The sequence below is a fragment of the Panthera leo genome, chromosome D3 (genome assembly GCF_018350215.1).
Source record: "Panthera leo isolate Ple1 chromosome D3, P.leo_Ple1_pat1.1, whole genome shotgun sequence".
Lineage (NCBI taxonomy): Eukaryota > Metazoa > Chordata > Mammalia > Carnivora > Felidae > Panthera > Panthera leo.
In genome coordinates this window covers 31458580-31476316 of record NC_056690.1, presented here as the reverse complement: position 1 = coordinate 31476316, position 17737 = coordinate 31458580, and the positions used below count along the sequence as shown (strand labels likewise).

Genomic DNA, 17737 nt, shown 5'->3' with positions numbered 1-17737 from the left:
GAATGCTGTACATTGCTGCTGAGAAAGTAAAATGGTACTGCTGCTAGTAAAACAGTATGGTGGTTCTTCAAAAAATTAACCTTAGAATTACCATGTGATCCAGCAATTCCACTTGTGCTTAAATACCCAAAATAATTAAAAGCAAAGATTCAAAGAGATATTTGTACACCCCTGTTTATAGCAGCATTATTGACAATAGTCAAAAGGTAGAAACAGCCAAAATATCCATCAGTGGATGAATGGAGAAACAAAATATGACACATATCAACAATGGAAATTAGTTAGGTTTAAAAAGGAATGAAATGTGGACACATGCTACTACATAGATGAACCTTAAAGATATTATGCTAAGTGAAAATATTGTATCTGTCCACAAAAGAACAAAAGCAGGATTCCAGTTATGTGAGGTACTGAGAATAGTCAACTTCATAGAGACAGAGAGTAGAATGGTGGTTGCCAGGGGGTCAGGGAGAAAGGAATGGGAAGCTGGTGTTTAATGAGGACAGCATTTCAGTTTGAGAAGATGAATAATTTCTGGATCTGGATGGTTGTGATAGTTGCACAACAATGAGAATGTACTTCATGCCATAGAACTGCACACTTTTAAATTATGAAGGAAGTAAATTTTATGTTATATATAAAAGAAGACAAGTTGGTCTTGATTTCTGACTCACCACCCATCCCCTAAAATATATCAAATGGTCAGATTTAAAGGGAAAAAATACAGTCGTTGTGTTCCAGATCTGCAAATAACACATCTTGATCTTTTGCATCATAAAGACAATCTTTGGAAGATAGGTGATTATTTTTTATCTTTAACGCAGATGTTTTAGTGTCAAGCAGATTCAACTTAACAGGAAATTTTTCTGTCAGTATGGCTATTCATTCACCAGTGGGAAGGAGGAAAACACAAAGCAAACTTCTCAAGTATAAAGGAGTCTAAGGGGTGCCTGGGTGACTCAGTTGGTTGAGAGTCTGCCTCTTGATCTCAGCTCAGGTCTTGATCTCAGGGTCATGAGTTCAAGCCCTGCATTGAGCTCCATACTGAGCATGGAACCTACTTACAGAAAATAATAATAAAATAAAAGGGTCTGAAAATACATGTCTTCAAGCCTGCAAGATTTAGGGCTGTCCTATGTCCCTTTTCCATACAGTGTATATTCAGAAGCCCCCCCACTAATGACCAGCTAGTCACCCAGGGTGGTCCAGGGGGTTCAGGTTACTTTTTGTGGATCTAGGCTGAGGGGCACTGTCATGAGTGGAAGCCTCTCCCTTGGCATGTTTCTGCCATCCAAGCTCTGCCCACAGCCTTGCAGATGCAGAACAAAAATGTCACCCTACTCAGAGATGATCAAACATGAGTGAGTGCAACAAAGAACAATGTACTCATTCACAGTAAAGATTCATTATAGCAAATAAAAGAAGATCCAAGAGAGAATAAGAGCTTATGACCAGCTCTCATTCTTTATGTGTACTGCCTCCCTGCCTTCACCTCATGACACCAGAAGGAGCAGTGTGCAGCAGAGGCAGCCTCTGCTGACGGCTGTACTCATGGTGGTTCCCTCAGAGGGCAGCAGATGCCAGCTGACCTAACGATTGAAGAGCACAGAGAGTCATCGTGCAGCTGTGGGCCTTTGTTCTGTGCAGCGCCTGGGGTTTTGCTGAAACCCAGTGGTGGGAAGTTGTGAGGAAGAACTTTCTGTGAGGGGTCTCATGGGTGATGCTGCTTTTAGGAATCAGCTTCTGACCTTATGAGAAATGTTCTGAAGAAATGTGAGATAAATGCAATTTTGCCTAAGCCTGTCTCATGTGTCCAGCCTTTCCATTCCAAATGCCACCTTTGGTGACAGAGGGTAGCTACGCCTGTGGTGAGCAGAGCCTAATGTACAGAGATGTTGATGTACACGAGATGTACATACCCCTATGCTGTATACCTGAAACTAATGTGACATTGTGTGACAGCTATGCTCAAAAAATTATTTTTGAAAAATACAAAATGCCACCTTTGGAATAGTCTTGTTAATAAACAAATATGGAAATTTCAATGAACTCATTATTTTAAAAGAGATAACTGAAAATTATCCTCACTTCAGTTGTATATAACAGCAAGTAGCCAATACCTGTGATGTTAAGAGCTACCATTTACTGAAAACTTACATGCAAGGCATAGAACTAAAGAATTTACATATATTGTTATATTTGAGCCTCACAACAACCTCCTTTTACAAATTGGAGACACTAAATAAGCTTACCTGAAGTCACATATTGAAGAGGGGCAGGGCCAGGATTCTGGCCTAGGGCTTTCCCAGCTCAGAGTTCACTTGCCCTTACAGGTCCACATCTCTGTTGATAGCTATGTCATCCATCTGGGTAATATTAAGTTGTCATCAGATGATCGGTCATTACCTTTCTTGTTACAGTGCCTTTGTTCTAGGAAGATAACTAGATGTAACATACATGCAACACACCACACACACACACACACACAGAGGGACCCAAGGCTCACTTCCTTCACCCCCAAGACTGGATGCCCTTCTTGTAAGCTTCCTGGAGCAAGTGTGACAGTCTCCCATGTGTTGTCCTGCTCAGTTTTAATGTGTGTTACAACTGGTACTGATAATAGATGCAACATGAGTGATTTGAGGGTAATATACCTTAAAAAAAATTAACTAGAATTGATTCAAAGTGATCCTTGAATATCACATTAGGTCACATTCCAGAATGCTTTCTTGAGTGGAACAAAGGGGTGAGAGTGACAGCTTAACCTCGGGTATTGTACAGACAAAACAGGTTGGGGAAACAATCCCCAACCTCCATACCATGGGGAAGTGTGGCATAGTGCCTGTTGAGTTATGCACATCATCTCATGTGTTGGGAACAAGACCCCTTGTCAGGAAGTATTTGGTAGATGTATGATGAAGTAATGAATAAATACTTCCCTTCCTTTTGGTGGGTATTCTAACAAGGAAACAGCTGTAATGGAAGGAATGTGTTTAAGCCTGTATAAAAATATTAGCAAAATTTTATTCCTATTGCTCAAATTTCTATGAACTATTTTAAGAATTATCTTATTTGACAGCTTATTCCAAGTATAGCACCATGTAAAGATACAAGCATTGGCCAAGAACATTAGAGCCTTCATTGTTGAGATAAACATTGGTTCCATAATGAAGATCCAGAAATACTGCCATTTGAGGAGATGCCAACTGTATGATGAGCCCCTTCTCCCTGAAAATGTCACCACTAGTGTTTTGGAGATGAAGAAACAGAGCAGTCTAGGCAAGAGGGCCCACATCTTTGAGTTCAATTGGCCATAGCTATCTGAAAAGATAGTACAGGGCCCTTGGAAGACACTGGTCTGGGATCAGATCATAGTCCAAGAACTTCACCTCACCCTCGGGGCAAGAATCAGCAAGGCCAACAGTGTGAGAGTTAGTGCTACTGAGGACAGTCTGGCAATGGCCAGCATGAGACAGCCCGGAGGGGAGTGGCCAGAGCAACTTATGGCATGAGGCCCGAGTGAGGCAAGTTGCTAACCATCAGGTCGGCTGAGATCCAGTGGGATCCAGTCTTTCTAGAATCCTGGACATCTTCTGGGTCTGGATTCTCCAGGTACCAGCACAGAACTGGAATGACAGCTTTCTGGGCTGTTGATCCTAACCATTTCTACCATAATAGCATCTTGTAGATCTCATAGTTTTAGTGATCTCCTGCATACCATGTGGGTCAAAGGCCTGAAAAATATGTGTCCCGTAAAAGTGAATAATCGTGGGGGCAGGGAATTGTTAGTGAATAGTTAAATAAGTCGTGTCATTATTAAAATATTAATGATGGCAACGAGGGGGGTGGACTGGGGGCCAGGGGCACGGTAAGTGCTGATAACCTCCTCAGCAGAGGAATGTGAGGTTTGGGGAGGAGCTTATGAACTCCACTTCAGACAGATCAGTGCTGGCATTCTGTGGGTATCCAGGAGACGCCCACAGTGGGGCTGGGGAGGGAGGGAGTGGCCCAGAGAGACTGCTAGAGGAGAGGGGCCCCAGACGGGGCTCTGAGGAACTCCCAACATTTTACCAAATGCAGAACTGGAGGCACCCCCAGGGATCAAGCAGTGTGGCCATAGAGATCAGGTGCCGCAGGAAGGGAGGATGTCCCTGAAGTTAGCAAGAAAGGCTCCAGTGCTGCTAGGAGGCCCGGGGACAGGAAACCACAAAGCGCCAAGTCAAATTGATGACAAGGAGGTAGGTGTGAATTTGGTGAACAGAAGTTTGAGTGTGCACAAGGTTTGGTCTCTTCTGGACAGTTTCCCAGTTTTGCTCATTTTTAGGCAAATGAAGCCATTGAGGGTGGTTATTTCCATTTTCAGAAAATGTTCAAGCCCCTACTTCTGGATCATGTGCCTCCCGTTTCACATGGTGCCGTGGTTCTGGCCCTTATGCTGCGCACTGTGCTCTAATCTGCTGCTTTCGCTGTCGTGTGGTGCCAGTTCTCAGGATCGGGGCAGGGACCAGTGCACAGGAGCAGGACTGGCACTGAGCTCATCTAAAGGACAGGAAGAGGAGCTAGGGCAGAATTACGAGTTGTAGAAATTATCTCCAAGGATTACTTTTTACGCTGGTTTCAATATGAGAGTGACCACAACCACCCAAAGCCATACTGATTGTTTTGCTTTGATCCAGAGGAACCTGTGCTCTGAAGTGCAGTGCAAGCTGCCTGCGCCTGGTGCAGGGCCGCCTCTGGGTGTGGCTCAGCTACGTTATTAGATTCGACTTGGGGTTGTCACCTGTCGTCATGCCAGAGCCATAATGGTCCATTACATAATTTTATCGTCAGACCCTAAGCCCCAACTTCCTCTAAACACAGCTGGGCCTGATCATATTTTTGCCACTGATTCCATGATGTCCTGCGGGTATCTTAGGAACAGGTTGTATGTACTGGACAAACACACATTTAGCTGCGAAGGGAGTGTTTGAATTAGAATTCAGGCCTACAAAAGGGAGTTAGAGAGGGTTGGCCTTTGCATCTGAAGACTTAGAGATGTTTCACCTCACAGGTCTACATGTGGGCATTTTTAAGACTTCAGGAGGCTCAGTGATGGCATAGGGTCTTAAATGCATATTCCTAGGAATCCAGAAGTATAGGCATCTCCCTCCTCCACCCTCACTGCCAAGCCAAGTGTTCTTATTCTCTTTATTACAGTAATAGGCCTTAAGCTAATAAATAGCCCAGGAGACACTTGCTAATAGCCAACAATTTGGGTTCAAAAGGGATAATATATCAAAATGCCTTCTAAACAAGTCTGTGGTGTTAGAAATAACCCTTAATAATATCTGTTTGCTTGTCACCTTGTCAGTCTGATCAAACATTTTTGAAAAAGATACTAAACAACTAGATGTCAAGTTAAATCTGCCTGTGTGAACGTATGGGCTACAGAATAAATTCACCAGAAGACACTTGAAGGGCATTTGGGCTTTGGAAACTCAGTTTTCAGTGTGAAAGCCAACCCGGTGTGTGGCTGGGTAGTGCTTTTCTTCTACTCCTGCTGCTGCTTAGGTCAAAGCTGGTTGCAGTTTTGCAACCACATGCCTTGCAGTTTCACAAGGGCATGGTCTGGTGCTTGGACCAAAGCAGTTAGTGCACATCTGCATGGGGGGTTGGTCTCCAAATAAGAGCTTAGATTCACCCAGACCCTACACAGATCCAAGTGGTGATTGAATGTGACCGTGAGGACATTTTGAATGTATTGCAAAAATACAGCTGTATAGTTTGGCACATATTTGACTTCAGAACTATTTTATTATTATTATTTGAATTTTTTGTTAATGTTTATTTATTTTTGAGAGAGAAAGAGCATGAGCAGGGGAGTGGCAGAGGGAGAGGGAGACACAGAATCCAAGCAGATTCCAGGCTCTGAGCTGTCAGCACAGACCCACAAACTGTGGGCATCATGACTTGGGCCGAAGTTGGACACTTAACCAACTGAGCCACCCAGGCACCCTGACTTCAGATCTGTTTTAAAATCTATTGTGGCTAAGACCAAACCTTCTAACTTTTCCTTGTGGTCACAATTCTCTGTTTTAGATGTTAGGTGTGAAAAAGGACCAGTTCTTTAAGGGTCATTCCATATTCTAAACAGGTGTGCTGCTATCAAAAGAGGAATGTGATCCCTTGATTTTGAGTGCTGTTGTATGAAACTAATGATTTTCTTGTGATGTTTCTTGCCCACCCCCCCCCCCCCACCCCTGCCAGGAAGGGCGCCTGTGGCCTTCAGACAGCTCCGGGCCTCGGCCAGGGGCATCAGAGGTAAGGATTTGGGGAAGGGTTGGGGGCAGGCAACAGGAGGTGGCTGCTGCACCCGTGTGTGCAGAGGGGAGGGGAGGGGAGGACAGGAATTAACCATTGTAACAAAATTGGTGGAAGGGCTAAGTGTATTACAGCACAGATTAAGAAAGAACACATTTCACTGAAGGCATATGCTGGAACCTTGGTTAAAAAGGTGGGGAGGAGTTTTTCCCTAGAATGTCCTAGGGATTATCTTTGCTCCTTATAGAAACCAAGTTGAGAATCACTGATCTTTACATGATCCCATAAGCTGCTAATAATGAGGCTTGGCAGATGTGGGTATAGTTTATAAATACATCTCCCAATTTAATAATACGACTTTTAGAGGTACCTGGCTGGCTCAGTCAGTTAAGCGTCCCGACTTCAGCCCAGGTCATGATCTCGCGGTTTGTGAGTTTGAGCTCCGGGTCGGGCTTGCTACTGTCAGCACAGAGCCTGCTTTGGATCCTCTGTCCTCCCCGTCTCTGCCCTTCTCCTGCTTGCACTCTCTCTCTCTCTCTCTCTCTCTCAAAAAAAATAAATAAATAAATACACATTAGAAAACCGAATATGATTTTTAAAATAACATATTTTTTTGCCTATAAGTTAAAAATATGGTGTGAGAGAAATCAGTGGAGACATATATCTGTGTCTTTCCTCTAGAAGAAATTTGGATGGTGGAAGAAGCGTGAGGATTATGAAAGAAGTCTAGTACCTGGCTTCATTTTGGGAAAACAAATCTGTAATCATATTTACTTTGGAGTACAGAATATTTTTCATGTCAATTACTAAAAATATCAGGAAACTTTTATTCGGAATGAAACAACTAGAAAAGCCTAGAAATCAGAAAGAAAAAGAAGTCATGTGTTCTGTATTTTCTTAAGTAATTGATAGAGTAACATGCTCTATAGTATTTCATACATAGACCCAATGCCTTATACCTGCTGCAAGTACCATTGTGTGCAATTGAACTTATGCCCCACTCTTCTGAGCCACAGGTGAGAGCACGGGCGGCCCAGTCCCCTCACTCCAGGTGAAGGGGAAGGGCCTGGACCCAGTCACCTGGTGGGCAGTCCTGGAGCGCCTCCCCCCCCTCCCGCCCCCAACAGCGCTTTCCACTCTGTTACTGTTTACTGCACTCTGGAAATTGCTGTCATATTCTAAAGGAACCATCAGAAAATGTATACACAGCATACACAGCAACTCCCATTAAACCCAAATTCTCAGTTAACCACAGTTCTCCACAGTGAAACCATGCTAGATAAACCATAGTTTGCCCAGGTGATGTTGTAGGTCACGAGGAATAAGAAAATTACTTTTTTTTTTCCTGAAATAGTCTTTTCCTGTTGTTTCCTGTTTTGAGGACTGTTTGGAAAGTCTTCAAACTGCTGAGAACATACATCAAGATCAAGCATGACTTTCCTTGATACCATCCCATTCGTGATCACTATTGTGTCACGAATGTCTTCAACCCTTTCCTCTTCCCTTGCAGATCATGTATGCCCCGCGGTCCAGGGACAGGTTTACTGCCCCATCCTTCATCCAGAGGGACCGGTTCAGCCGCTTCCAGCCCACCTACCCCTACGTGCAGCACGAGATCGACCTTCCTCCCACCATCTCCCTATCCGATGGGGAGGAGCCGCCTCCTTACCAGGGGCCCTGCGCCCTGCAGCTCAGGGACCCTGAACAGCAGAGGGAACTCAACCGAGAATCTGTGAGGGCCCCGCCCAACCGAACCATATTCGACAGCGATTTGATAGACATTTCTGTGTACAGTGGGGGCCCGTGTCCGCCGAGTAGCAACTCGGGCATAAGTGCCAGCACCTGCAGCAGTAACGGGAGGATGGAGGGGCCGCCCCCGACCTACAGTGAGGTGATGGGCCACTACCCTGGCGCCTCTTTCTTCCATCACCAGCACAGCAGCGCACACAGGGGGAGCAGACTGCCATTTCAGCAGGACAGCTCAGGGGGCACGGTGCTGCCCATCCAGGGCAAGGACAGGAAGCCTGGGAACCTCGTCTGACCCTCTGACGTGCACTGGAGGAGGCAGAAGCCAAGGAGGGATGAGGGCCTCATTGCCTCCGCTCCCAGGCACAGTGTTGTTCTGTTTCACGTGCTACAACGAAGTAAAACCAAATGTGCAAACGTGGTCTTTGTTTCTGATTCCTTTCAGGGGAATTGCATGCAGACTAGACTGAAATAATACAAACTTCCATCCGGTCTGACCGCAAACAGTGTTTATTTGGGGACAGGCATCAGGACGGGGGCTGGTTTTGGCAAAGGGCGGGCATGGGAACACAGAGAAAGGGATGCTTTGAAGATATCATGAAATAAAACCCACAGAGGTATTTGATTTATTTAATTATGAAAGGAGACTTTGCAGAGAAAGAGGCCAGAATGGCCTGGTTTATAATCAATTGATAAAGAAGGATGCATTATTATATATTACGGGGAAGTATTGGCCAGTTTGCTTTTTCTCCCAAGGTGTGGAACTTTTATTTTGTTTTAAAAATATGATTCAGAATTCCCGTTTTGTGTGCCAAGGTATAACGTGAAGAAGTTAGATGAGTGCAAGGAGCTAATTTGTGTTGTGATGATGTGTTTTTGAAAGTTGCACTATCTAAATGTTTATATACGAGGGAACTGTTCTGTGTGGAGTTCTGTATGTTGTCTTCTCGCCTATGGATTCTTATTAGGCCCAAGGAGCACCTGGAGTGTTCCCCATACTCACGTGAGAAAAGATGTTTGGGGTTGTAGCCTAACACATGCCAGCTTACAGAAACCAAGGCAGTGTGACAAGAGTCTGCATCATGTAGCAGTGCGTCACCGAAGCGTTTGGAGACTTTTGGATGGAATAGAGGAAATACTAAATCCCAGCATTTCTGACGTGTTGTGTTACTCTGCTAGTCTTAGGCTGCATATTTTATTACATTTGAACCTGACACTTGCATTTATGTACCCAGTATCATGCAGTGCTGCCCCTGTCCTCCAGCAGTGCAGTTTCTTCAGTAATTTAGAGGGTTTTTTTCACTGTAGCATGAAATATACTCAGACACATACATTATTTTATGCAATAAATTGTTTAAAGTGCAAGGTGGTTATTCTTAATACTGTTGAAATACGTGACTTCTCAGTGTACTCCCGTTGTCTCTCTCCTTTTCTAGATAGCAGATAGTTCAGTTCAAGCCCAGACAGCTGGTCAGTGCTCGAGAGGCAGTGGTCCCCGCGTGGCCTGCCCAGCCTCGGTGTGCCAGGGATGCCACCAGTGGCTTCTCCGTGCGCAGGAAGCCCCTGGAGAGTGAATGAGAGAACACCATGGTGCAGAGCACAATAACAAGCTGTTGCATGTCACTCTCGAAGGAGCGCGGTGTTCAGGACCCACCCCAGCTCCCAGGGGAGTTTCCTTTCCCTGGGCGGTGGTGGCCAGAACTGGACAGTTACCAGATAGTGCAGGGCGGGGTCGGGGGGAGGCATGACCATAAGAGCACAGGATAAAAAGCACAACATGCAGTTAAAATGCAACTAGAAAGCTAATTTTAAATATTGTTAGTCTTAGCTTTAAAATCCTTGATATTTACAAACATTCGCTCTCATGTGGAATGGATAACTTCCTTCTGTGGAAGCTGCCATCTGGCCTGTCAGCCATAGCCTGAGAGTTGGGCCGCGCCATGCCTCAGGAGGGCTTGTCCACCGCTGCTGACCCTGGGCTGGCCAGGCCCCTTTGGCCTATGCATGTAGAACAATGAATGGACTGGAATGATGGCTTGGTGACTCTGATCTCTGCAGTTTTAATGCTGAGTCGGCACACGTGTGTTTGTGTCTGTTTGTGGGTCTCCAAGGTGGTTTCTCAGGGAGGTGACTTTGTGCTGTGGGCTGGGGGCTGGAGAATGTTCTGAACTAAAAGTCCTGTCAGCTGCTCCTTTCTGTTGCTTCTCTTGGTCAGTAAGTGGCTGGTTTTTGTTTTGTTTTCAGGATTGGAATCTCTATTAGATTCCTCCATTTCCCACAGTTAAGATCCACAGAACTAGTCAAACTCTTAAAAGGAGAGTGAGAGAAAATGTGAGCAGCAGTTGCAACTCAGGCATCAGACCTTATTTGAAAGAGTGCGTGCCGGGCGTTGCTGCAGGGATTCTGAGATCGGGCAGATCGCTGAGAGCCTGGACTTGGACCTGAAGGCTGCCTCTCCCATGCTGCATGTGCTCCCACAGTTCAGCTCACTGCCTGGGTCACAGGCCTGCACTTAAGGCAGCTGGGCATCCCCTTGGCATGAAGCCTTGACTCACCCTGTAGAGGGATGGCAGCACCTATGGGGGCTCAGGGTAAATTATGGATCAGGTGTCCTGTCAGATGCAAGAGGAGGTTGGTCACCATTCTAAGCCTCACCTGCAATTTTGATAAAGGGTGAACCCCCCACCCCTATAGCTCTAGCTCAAAATGGTTTCACAATCCTTATTGTTCTACCTGCTACAAGAAATGAACTATGGTCAGAAACCGGTAAATTCCTTAGTCACTTTGCAAGTATATGAATGTTTTGCAGATGTCCACAGTATTGGCGAAGCAATTATTTAATTCAAATAACTTTAATCATCTTTCAGAAGAGGTTCTTCCCATTCTTCCACCCTGGAGAATTGCCCTTTGAGTTAAAGACACAGCCCTATCAAACCATGACTTAATGGTCCTTGAGGCTGGACCTCTGTAATGAATTAATTTAAAAGCCAAGGTCGTGAATTGAATTAATAGTCAATTTCCTTTGCCACGGGGAGAAGGTGATCCATAGCTTCTTGGAAAGTGACCGCCCTGTTTGCACAGCATTGCCCCTCACTGGCTCTGTGCAGGTCAAGGGGTGCCGTGCGGAGGCAGCTTGTACGGGGGTTAGGTTCAAGAAGATCACGTGCTTGGGGGACACACGGGTCTGGCTTGGGAACCAGATTTAGGCAATCTGTGGTAGGTTTATTATTTCAGTAGGGTGTTAAAAATAAAGAATTGTATCGTTCAAAGGAGCAGTGGGTGGGAAGGGGTGCTCCCGGGCATCCTGCTGTGACGTTCCCATCCATTGTCTTGGGACTTCCAGGAGCATGAAACCCAAGGCATGTTGAATCCCATTTCTAGGAACACAGTTTTCAGGAGGATATTTGCTTTTGCAGAAAGTCTACTGTTCTTGAGTCACCAAAGCAGTCCTTAGTACAAGAGATTGTGCTAAACAAATTATGTACTTAAGTAAAAGTTGCTCCATTCTTTGTGTACCTGACGAAAATTTAGTGTTAAAGGAGCTTGGCAAGCATGCCCTCTGATCTTCACCACCATATATGCATATGGACACCCAGCCCACAAGAAATTTCAAGATAGCCGAAGAGCATAGCTAATGAAACTTTACGAAGACTTGTCATGAGGACTACATTTGTATCCACTGATTGTAGCTCAAACTCTTGGGAGAGCACAGGGGCAGATGGCAGGCCTTCAGAAGCACCCACATAGGAATGTGGCACACAGATGACGGTGTCCGTCTTGGGCTTCTGAATATCTTCATTGATCTTCTTTGCCTGTACTTTGTAAGAATGGGACAGGCTCACATGCATGCGCTGCTAGAGAGCTGTTCTGACCTACAATCCGGTCAAATGGCAGCCTTCCCCTTGGAAGCAGAGTTGCCCCTGGACAAGGCTCACTTTCCATCCAGTTGCTTTTCTAAGGATTGCCTGTAGGAGGTTCCTGGGGTCGGGGGCTTGGAGGCAGGGCTGGGGCTGTTCCCCAGCACGCTCCAGCTGTGTTTGCTGGGCTGGGGCCCCTGCTTGAGGCTTGCTGCTTAGAGCGGCAACATTAACTGCATGTCGTTTGGTATCCCTTTCATTTTTCTTCAGATTCCCAAAGCTCAGCAGTGTGCAAAGGAAAAAAAAAAACAACTGGGAAGGACACTTGGTTTTTGTTAACTTTTTGATTTTTGTCTGTGTGACTAAAGCAAGACATATGCCCATGCTTGGCACCAGGCAACCCCCCCCCCCCAAGCCCACCTCCTCGCTCTGCCAGCGCCCCCAATCATCGCTGAATGGCCGTGACACAGGCTTCGTTCTGCTGACATTCACCCAGATCACCTTGGCCTTGGTGAACCTAAATAAAATGACACGACTGGGGGACGGGCTGGTGGGTGTCCCCTCCTTAGTGTGAGCAACACTGTAGGTACCAGTTGCCCATCCAAGTCACAGATGAAGAAAGTGCTTTCACCCCAGATCACAAAAGTTAGTCTCAGCAGCTTTGCTGCTCCCCTGATGCCAGCTGCCAGAGCCTGGCCAGAGGTCAGTGACGGACTGTGCGAAATACCTGCCTCACCATAGCCTACAGTTTTCAGGAACCAAGATTTCAGCTGAGGTTAGTTTACTACCCAAAGTACTGCATCTTTTGCATAGTTTAAGTTTGTAATTTACTGCCAGGGTTAGACAGTTGTTTGCTGCTGTTGCTGCTGCTGCTTCCCAGGCCGGCTGCGTCAGGAAGCTGGTGTGTGTGAGCCGAATGCCTTGCCAAGAAAGCGCTGCCTTCCTCTCATCCTCTTTCCTTCCTCTGCGTGTGCTCGTCTGTGTGCAGTGTGGTGGGGGTCCCGACGCACTACTCGCATGTCATGTCGCCCATGGTGTTCCAAAGAGCTCTGCATGCCAGTCGCTTTGAAGCCCCCACGGGGTCCTGTGCTGACATCAGCAGACCCAGGAACTGAACCCCCACTGCCGCACTCTGCTCCCACCTTTGTTGTGCCTCACTTACAATGGTGCTTTTTCAGTTGTCTTCTGTTTTTATTTGTAAGGTGCTGTATATAACTTGAATATATTATGCATATATCCTACCCAATGGGTAGAACAAAAAAATTGTTAATACTGTAATATAATGTATAGATACCGATTTTAACAGAAATGGCATAGAATTTGTGAATGCCTATGTGCTTTGTCCTCTTTTGTAAGGAAATTTGCAAATGGATGCATACAGATAAAAGTCTATGTAGTTTATTTTCCTATTAAATATCAATATTATAACACAAGGGAAAGAAGTCTGAACAAGCAAGCCACTGTTTATGACCAGCATATGTATAGCAATTGAGAGTTGCACCTTTGCTGTGAAAACCCTTAAAAAAAAAAATCCTACAGCTTTTTGGTTGCCATTAGATGCTTCTCATTTTAATCTCTTCAGTGATGCTCAGTTGGACCAGTGTAACAGAAAAATTTTTGCAACTTGTTTTATGAAAAGATACTATGTTGTAGAATAACGAAGATGTCAAACCCCAGAGAAAAGTGCACATGTCGTTAAAATTGCAAAACTTATGTCCCGGTTAAGTAAATCAGGCTGCAGAAGAGGACTTTGTTCAGTACAGAGGCCTTGGCCATCTGTGTCCCTAGTCTCTCTGTGCCTTTTTCTTTGACAAACCGAAGCTATGGAGCCAATGAACCAATGGGTTTGTAGGGAAAAAGTATCTCAGGAAAAACAAAAACACTTAGAAGACCCCACTGTTAGAAAAACTTGTTTTCTTTTGGGTTATCATTAGCAGAGAATTAGCTATCAGCCAGCCAAGTGAAGAATCTTCTATCCATTCCTGTTGGCATCTCGTGGTGATCTTGACAAACTAGGTTTTGCCAGCGGTTAGGGATTATGTTTTCAGTTGCATGTTCTGTCACACCTCTTACGCAGCATCTATCCTTCCAGCTCAGTGTTAGCCTCTGTTAGGACCTCTGCATTTATTTTCAAATATCCTGATACTAAAGAAAGAAAAAGAAAAGCCTAGCACATTTTTGCTAAAACCACTGAACCATGGGTGTGCACATCCTTTCTGGTGTTGTCCGTAAAGGCAGTCAGTGAAGTTTTGCCCATCTGATCCACAGTTCCACTCTATTCTGTCACCATAATAAATTTCATGTTTTTTATTTGCTCTGTGGTGTATGTTCTGATTTTGAAAACACAAGAGAATCATGCCCTTATCCTCCAGAAAGCAAATTATTACCGATTATCCTTAAACTGAAAACACCTCTACAATGCAACTCTTGATGCTGAAGGACTAAAGACCAGCCCTTCTCTCACTGTTCTGAAAGGGCATGACAAGATAGTTAACCTCGTGGGTGCTCTGTCCTGTCCAGCCCCCACCATCTGCGCCCCTTGTGTGTCCTGCAGGGGCCCCTCGTGCTTCTGGTTCAGCATCAGGAGACAAGGCTCACTGCTGTCAGGAGCAACACTTCCACCCTTCCAGGTTCCATCTCTTGGGAGAACTGTTGAGCATGAGTGTCATCAGAGAATGTTCTAGACTCAGAGGTACTAGAGTGTGTTACCGCACCATTGCTTCCTTTCTACAGAACTGAGGCTTAAACTTTACTGTTAATGATACTGGTTTATTTTAATGTGTTTGTTAGTATATTGCTATTTTTCATTTCATGGCTTTCAAAAATCACATTTTCTAATTGTATTTGTCTAGTTTAAAGCTATTTTAAAACGTGTACAACACTATTCACAGCATTTAGTTCATTTAATTTCTATTATAAAGCAGCCTACTAAAAAAGTACAAACTGTATATGAACTTTTCAGTAGTTCATGTGAGCTCTGATAATCAGAAGTCATTAAAGTGTTTAACAGCTATTTGTGCTTACTTTTCAGAATAATTTCCAGTTATACACAGAGAAATATTTCCAACTGTTGTGTATCTGCCTCTTTTAACTGAGCAATGGTGATGTAGTTCTTAGACCTAAGGTCTGTAATTGCAATACTTTTAAAGATGTTGCTCTAAGTGCTGTTAGTTATGAAATCAGCTTTTTCTGCTTGTTCTTAGTGCTGTGGTCAAACCATAGCATAAAATCATTAAAAATAATCAGTGATATACATGTGTCTCCTATTTTTCTTTCTTGTAATCTTTCAAAAACAAAGCATATTATGTGGGGGGAGAAAACACGTGTTTTAAAACCCGGTCTCAGAGAAACATTCAGGGATTGTCCTCAAGTCTCATCATGGGAGAAGCCATTGAGAACTGCTTCACTGGAGCCCAGGTGCCTGAGGAGGGGACAGATGCCTCAGAGGTTTAGGTTCTTGGCATTGGAAGTTTTCAGTCTGTGATCATGTAGCAAAAGGACTCTAAAATTTCCTTCATTGAGAGATTATAAACTTTCCTCACGGACAAATTTCTGCACAGGAAGGAGGGGGTTGGGAGCTTGAGATGCCTACTTGATCCTGTTCACTAAACCCTGGAGTGTGCCTGTCACAGCAGAGAAACAGCTCCCTCCAACTCTCCCTCTGCCACAAGGAGTCTATACCAAGAGTCAAGTGGTAGCTGTCTCTGTGTAGGGTTCCCTGAAAGCAAAAGCTGAGCTGAGGATCTCCGTGAGGGTAACTTGAAGGGTACCCTTGTCTGGGAGCTGTTCCCAGAGGATGAAGCAGGTAATGAGAGACAAGGGAGACAAAGTGTTCATGCTCATTTCCACTGTAGGCAATTGGGGCTCAGGATGGTGCCAAGAAGCAGAGGAGGTAGGGAGACGGACCATTCTCCACTATTGAGGGTTGCCCTTTGGGGTTATCTTCCCAGCCAGTCGCCCTGGGTGAGAACAAACTGAAGACTTCTGAAGAAGCCCTAAGGCAGAAAAATCCAGACACCTGTGGTCTGGAAGCTGCCAGCAAGCACAGAAGCTGTCCCTCCTGGCTGGAGCTGAAATGACAATGGCCACAGAGCACTAGAGTGGAGTTCTCATGCCTCTGCCACAGTCACACCACATTCAAGTGGGTCCTTGGAAGAGCCAGGCACTGCTGGCTGGGGAGAGAAACACCCAGTTCTGGACCCACAGTTTTCCCAGCTAGGCCTATACTTAGCACAGGACATGAACAGAACCTAACACCTCCTCTCCATGATGATGTCTCCTTCTGCCTCAACTTCCTTGTGTCCCACCCTGGGGACCTGGGGAGTTATCTGCTGTTCTTCAGTGCTGCCAGCACGTGCCTGCCTTGGACCCCAAACCTCTCCAATCTCCCGCTTCCTTTGACCAACTTAATTCTGTACATCAGCTTGTTTGTGAAACAGTAGAGCTGCTGGCTGCTAAGCAGAGCACTGGATAATCACACTCCTCAGGCTGCCCTCTCCCTGCCCCCTTAAGGGAACATTTGGAAACACAGGGTATCCTCTTCCAGATATCCACTCATAGTGAGCCCTGGAATAAAACACCGCATTTCTGACTCTCCATGATGATACTTGCACATAACAGTCTATAATGAGTCTGTTACTTAGAACATCATAATTAGATTGCTCATTATGCTGTTTTGCTTTGAATGGATTCTAATTTAAATGTTCATTTTAAAATAGCAGCCAAAAAGTAAAAATTTAGCATTTGCGAAGTTCTTTGTTTTAACATCATGTTTCTGTTCAGACTGTAGCTTTTACAAACCTCATTCGCCCTATTTCACATACTCTTCTAAAAAATCAGAAGTGTCAATGCTACGGCTGTAGTCACTTGAACACAGCACAGTGTGACTGAAGTGCAGACTTTCAAAATGCCTTACCAGGATGTATGTATATATATTTATAGACAATTGTATACAGGAGCTCCTGTATAACTTACCTGTTTACAAAGCCATTTGCATTTAGAGTTGTGCTGTGGCTACTGTTACCATGCATCTGTAAGCATGCTTTGAAGCCAGAATACAAAGGTCAGTCTCTAGGCTGTGGTGGGCCAGGTGACCCCAACCCCTCCTCGTCTGCTCTCTGCCCTGAGCTGCTGCAGAGTGAGGGCACTATTTGTCACTCCCATCTTTGGCATGGGCTCTATGACGATTTGGCATCTGTCCCTCCTCTGAGATTTCCTACTTACAATTAAAGGGAAGCACAGGCTTTGGAGCCTACAGACCTGTAGGTTCAAATATTAGCCTTATCTCAAATTAATGTCCCTGATGGGCAGTTGCTTTTAAATGTTACCTGTCCAACAGGAATGCCCATGGGAAGCTGGGAGGATGGAGTGTGCTTGCCACGCGGGGCTCTCGATGAAAGGAGCTGCTATTATTACAACATCCATATTCTAGATTTAACTTAAAAACATTTTGCCCAATTACTATAGACCTGTAGACAGCACTTTGCCTTGGAATGCTGTCTACACCAACCACTGCAGCTTAAAATGCCAGTGAAAGAAACAAGCACCAGAGGAAATTAAAGGAGAAATTTAAAATTTTTTTGAGGGATGCCTGGGTGGCTCAGTCAAGCATCCAACTCTTGGTTTCAGCTCAGGTCATGATCTCATGGTTTGTGAGTTCAAGCCATGTGTCAGGCTCCATGCTGCTCGTGTGAGGCCTGCTTGAGATTCTCTCCCTCCCTCTCTCTCTGCCCCTCCCCTTTCTCTTGCTTTGCATTCTCTCTCTCTCTCTCTCTCTCAAAGTACACTTTTTTTTTTAAATAAAAGTTTCTTGAGACAATCAAAAATGGAGACAA

General features: G+C 45.0%; 1 protein-coding gene across 10 annotated transcripts in view; it reads left to right on the top strand.

The window, feature by feature from the left end:
• The window catches only part of LDLRAD4 (low density lipoprotein receptor class A domain containing 4), a 180125-nt gene extending 164979 nt beyond the window's left edge, over positions 1–15146 (top strand). For all 10 annotated transcript variants that reach the window (XM_042910182.1, XM_042910181.1, XM_042910177.1 and 7 more), the window contains 2 exons: positions 6247–6300; positions 7811–15146. In XM_042910182.1, coding sequence (XP_042766116.1) covers positions 6247–6300; positions 7811–8341 — 585 coding nt within the window. In that variant the 3' untranslated portion in view covers positions 8342–15146. The remainder of the gene's footprint in view (positions 1–6246; positions 6301–7810) is intronic.
• The last annotated feature ends 2591 nt before the right edge of the window (positions 15147–17737 follow it).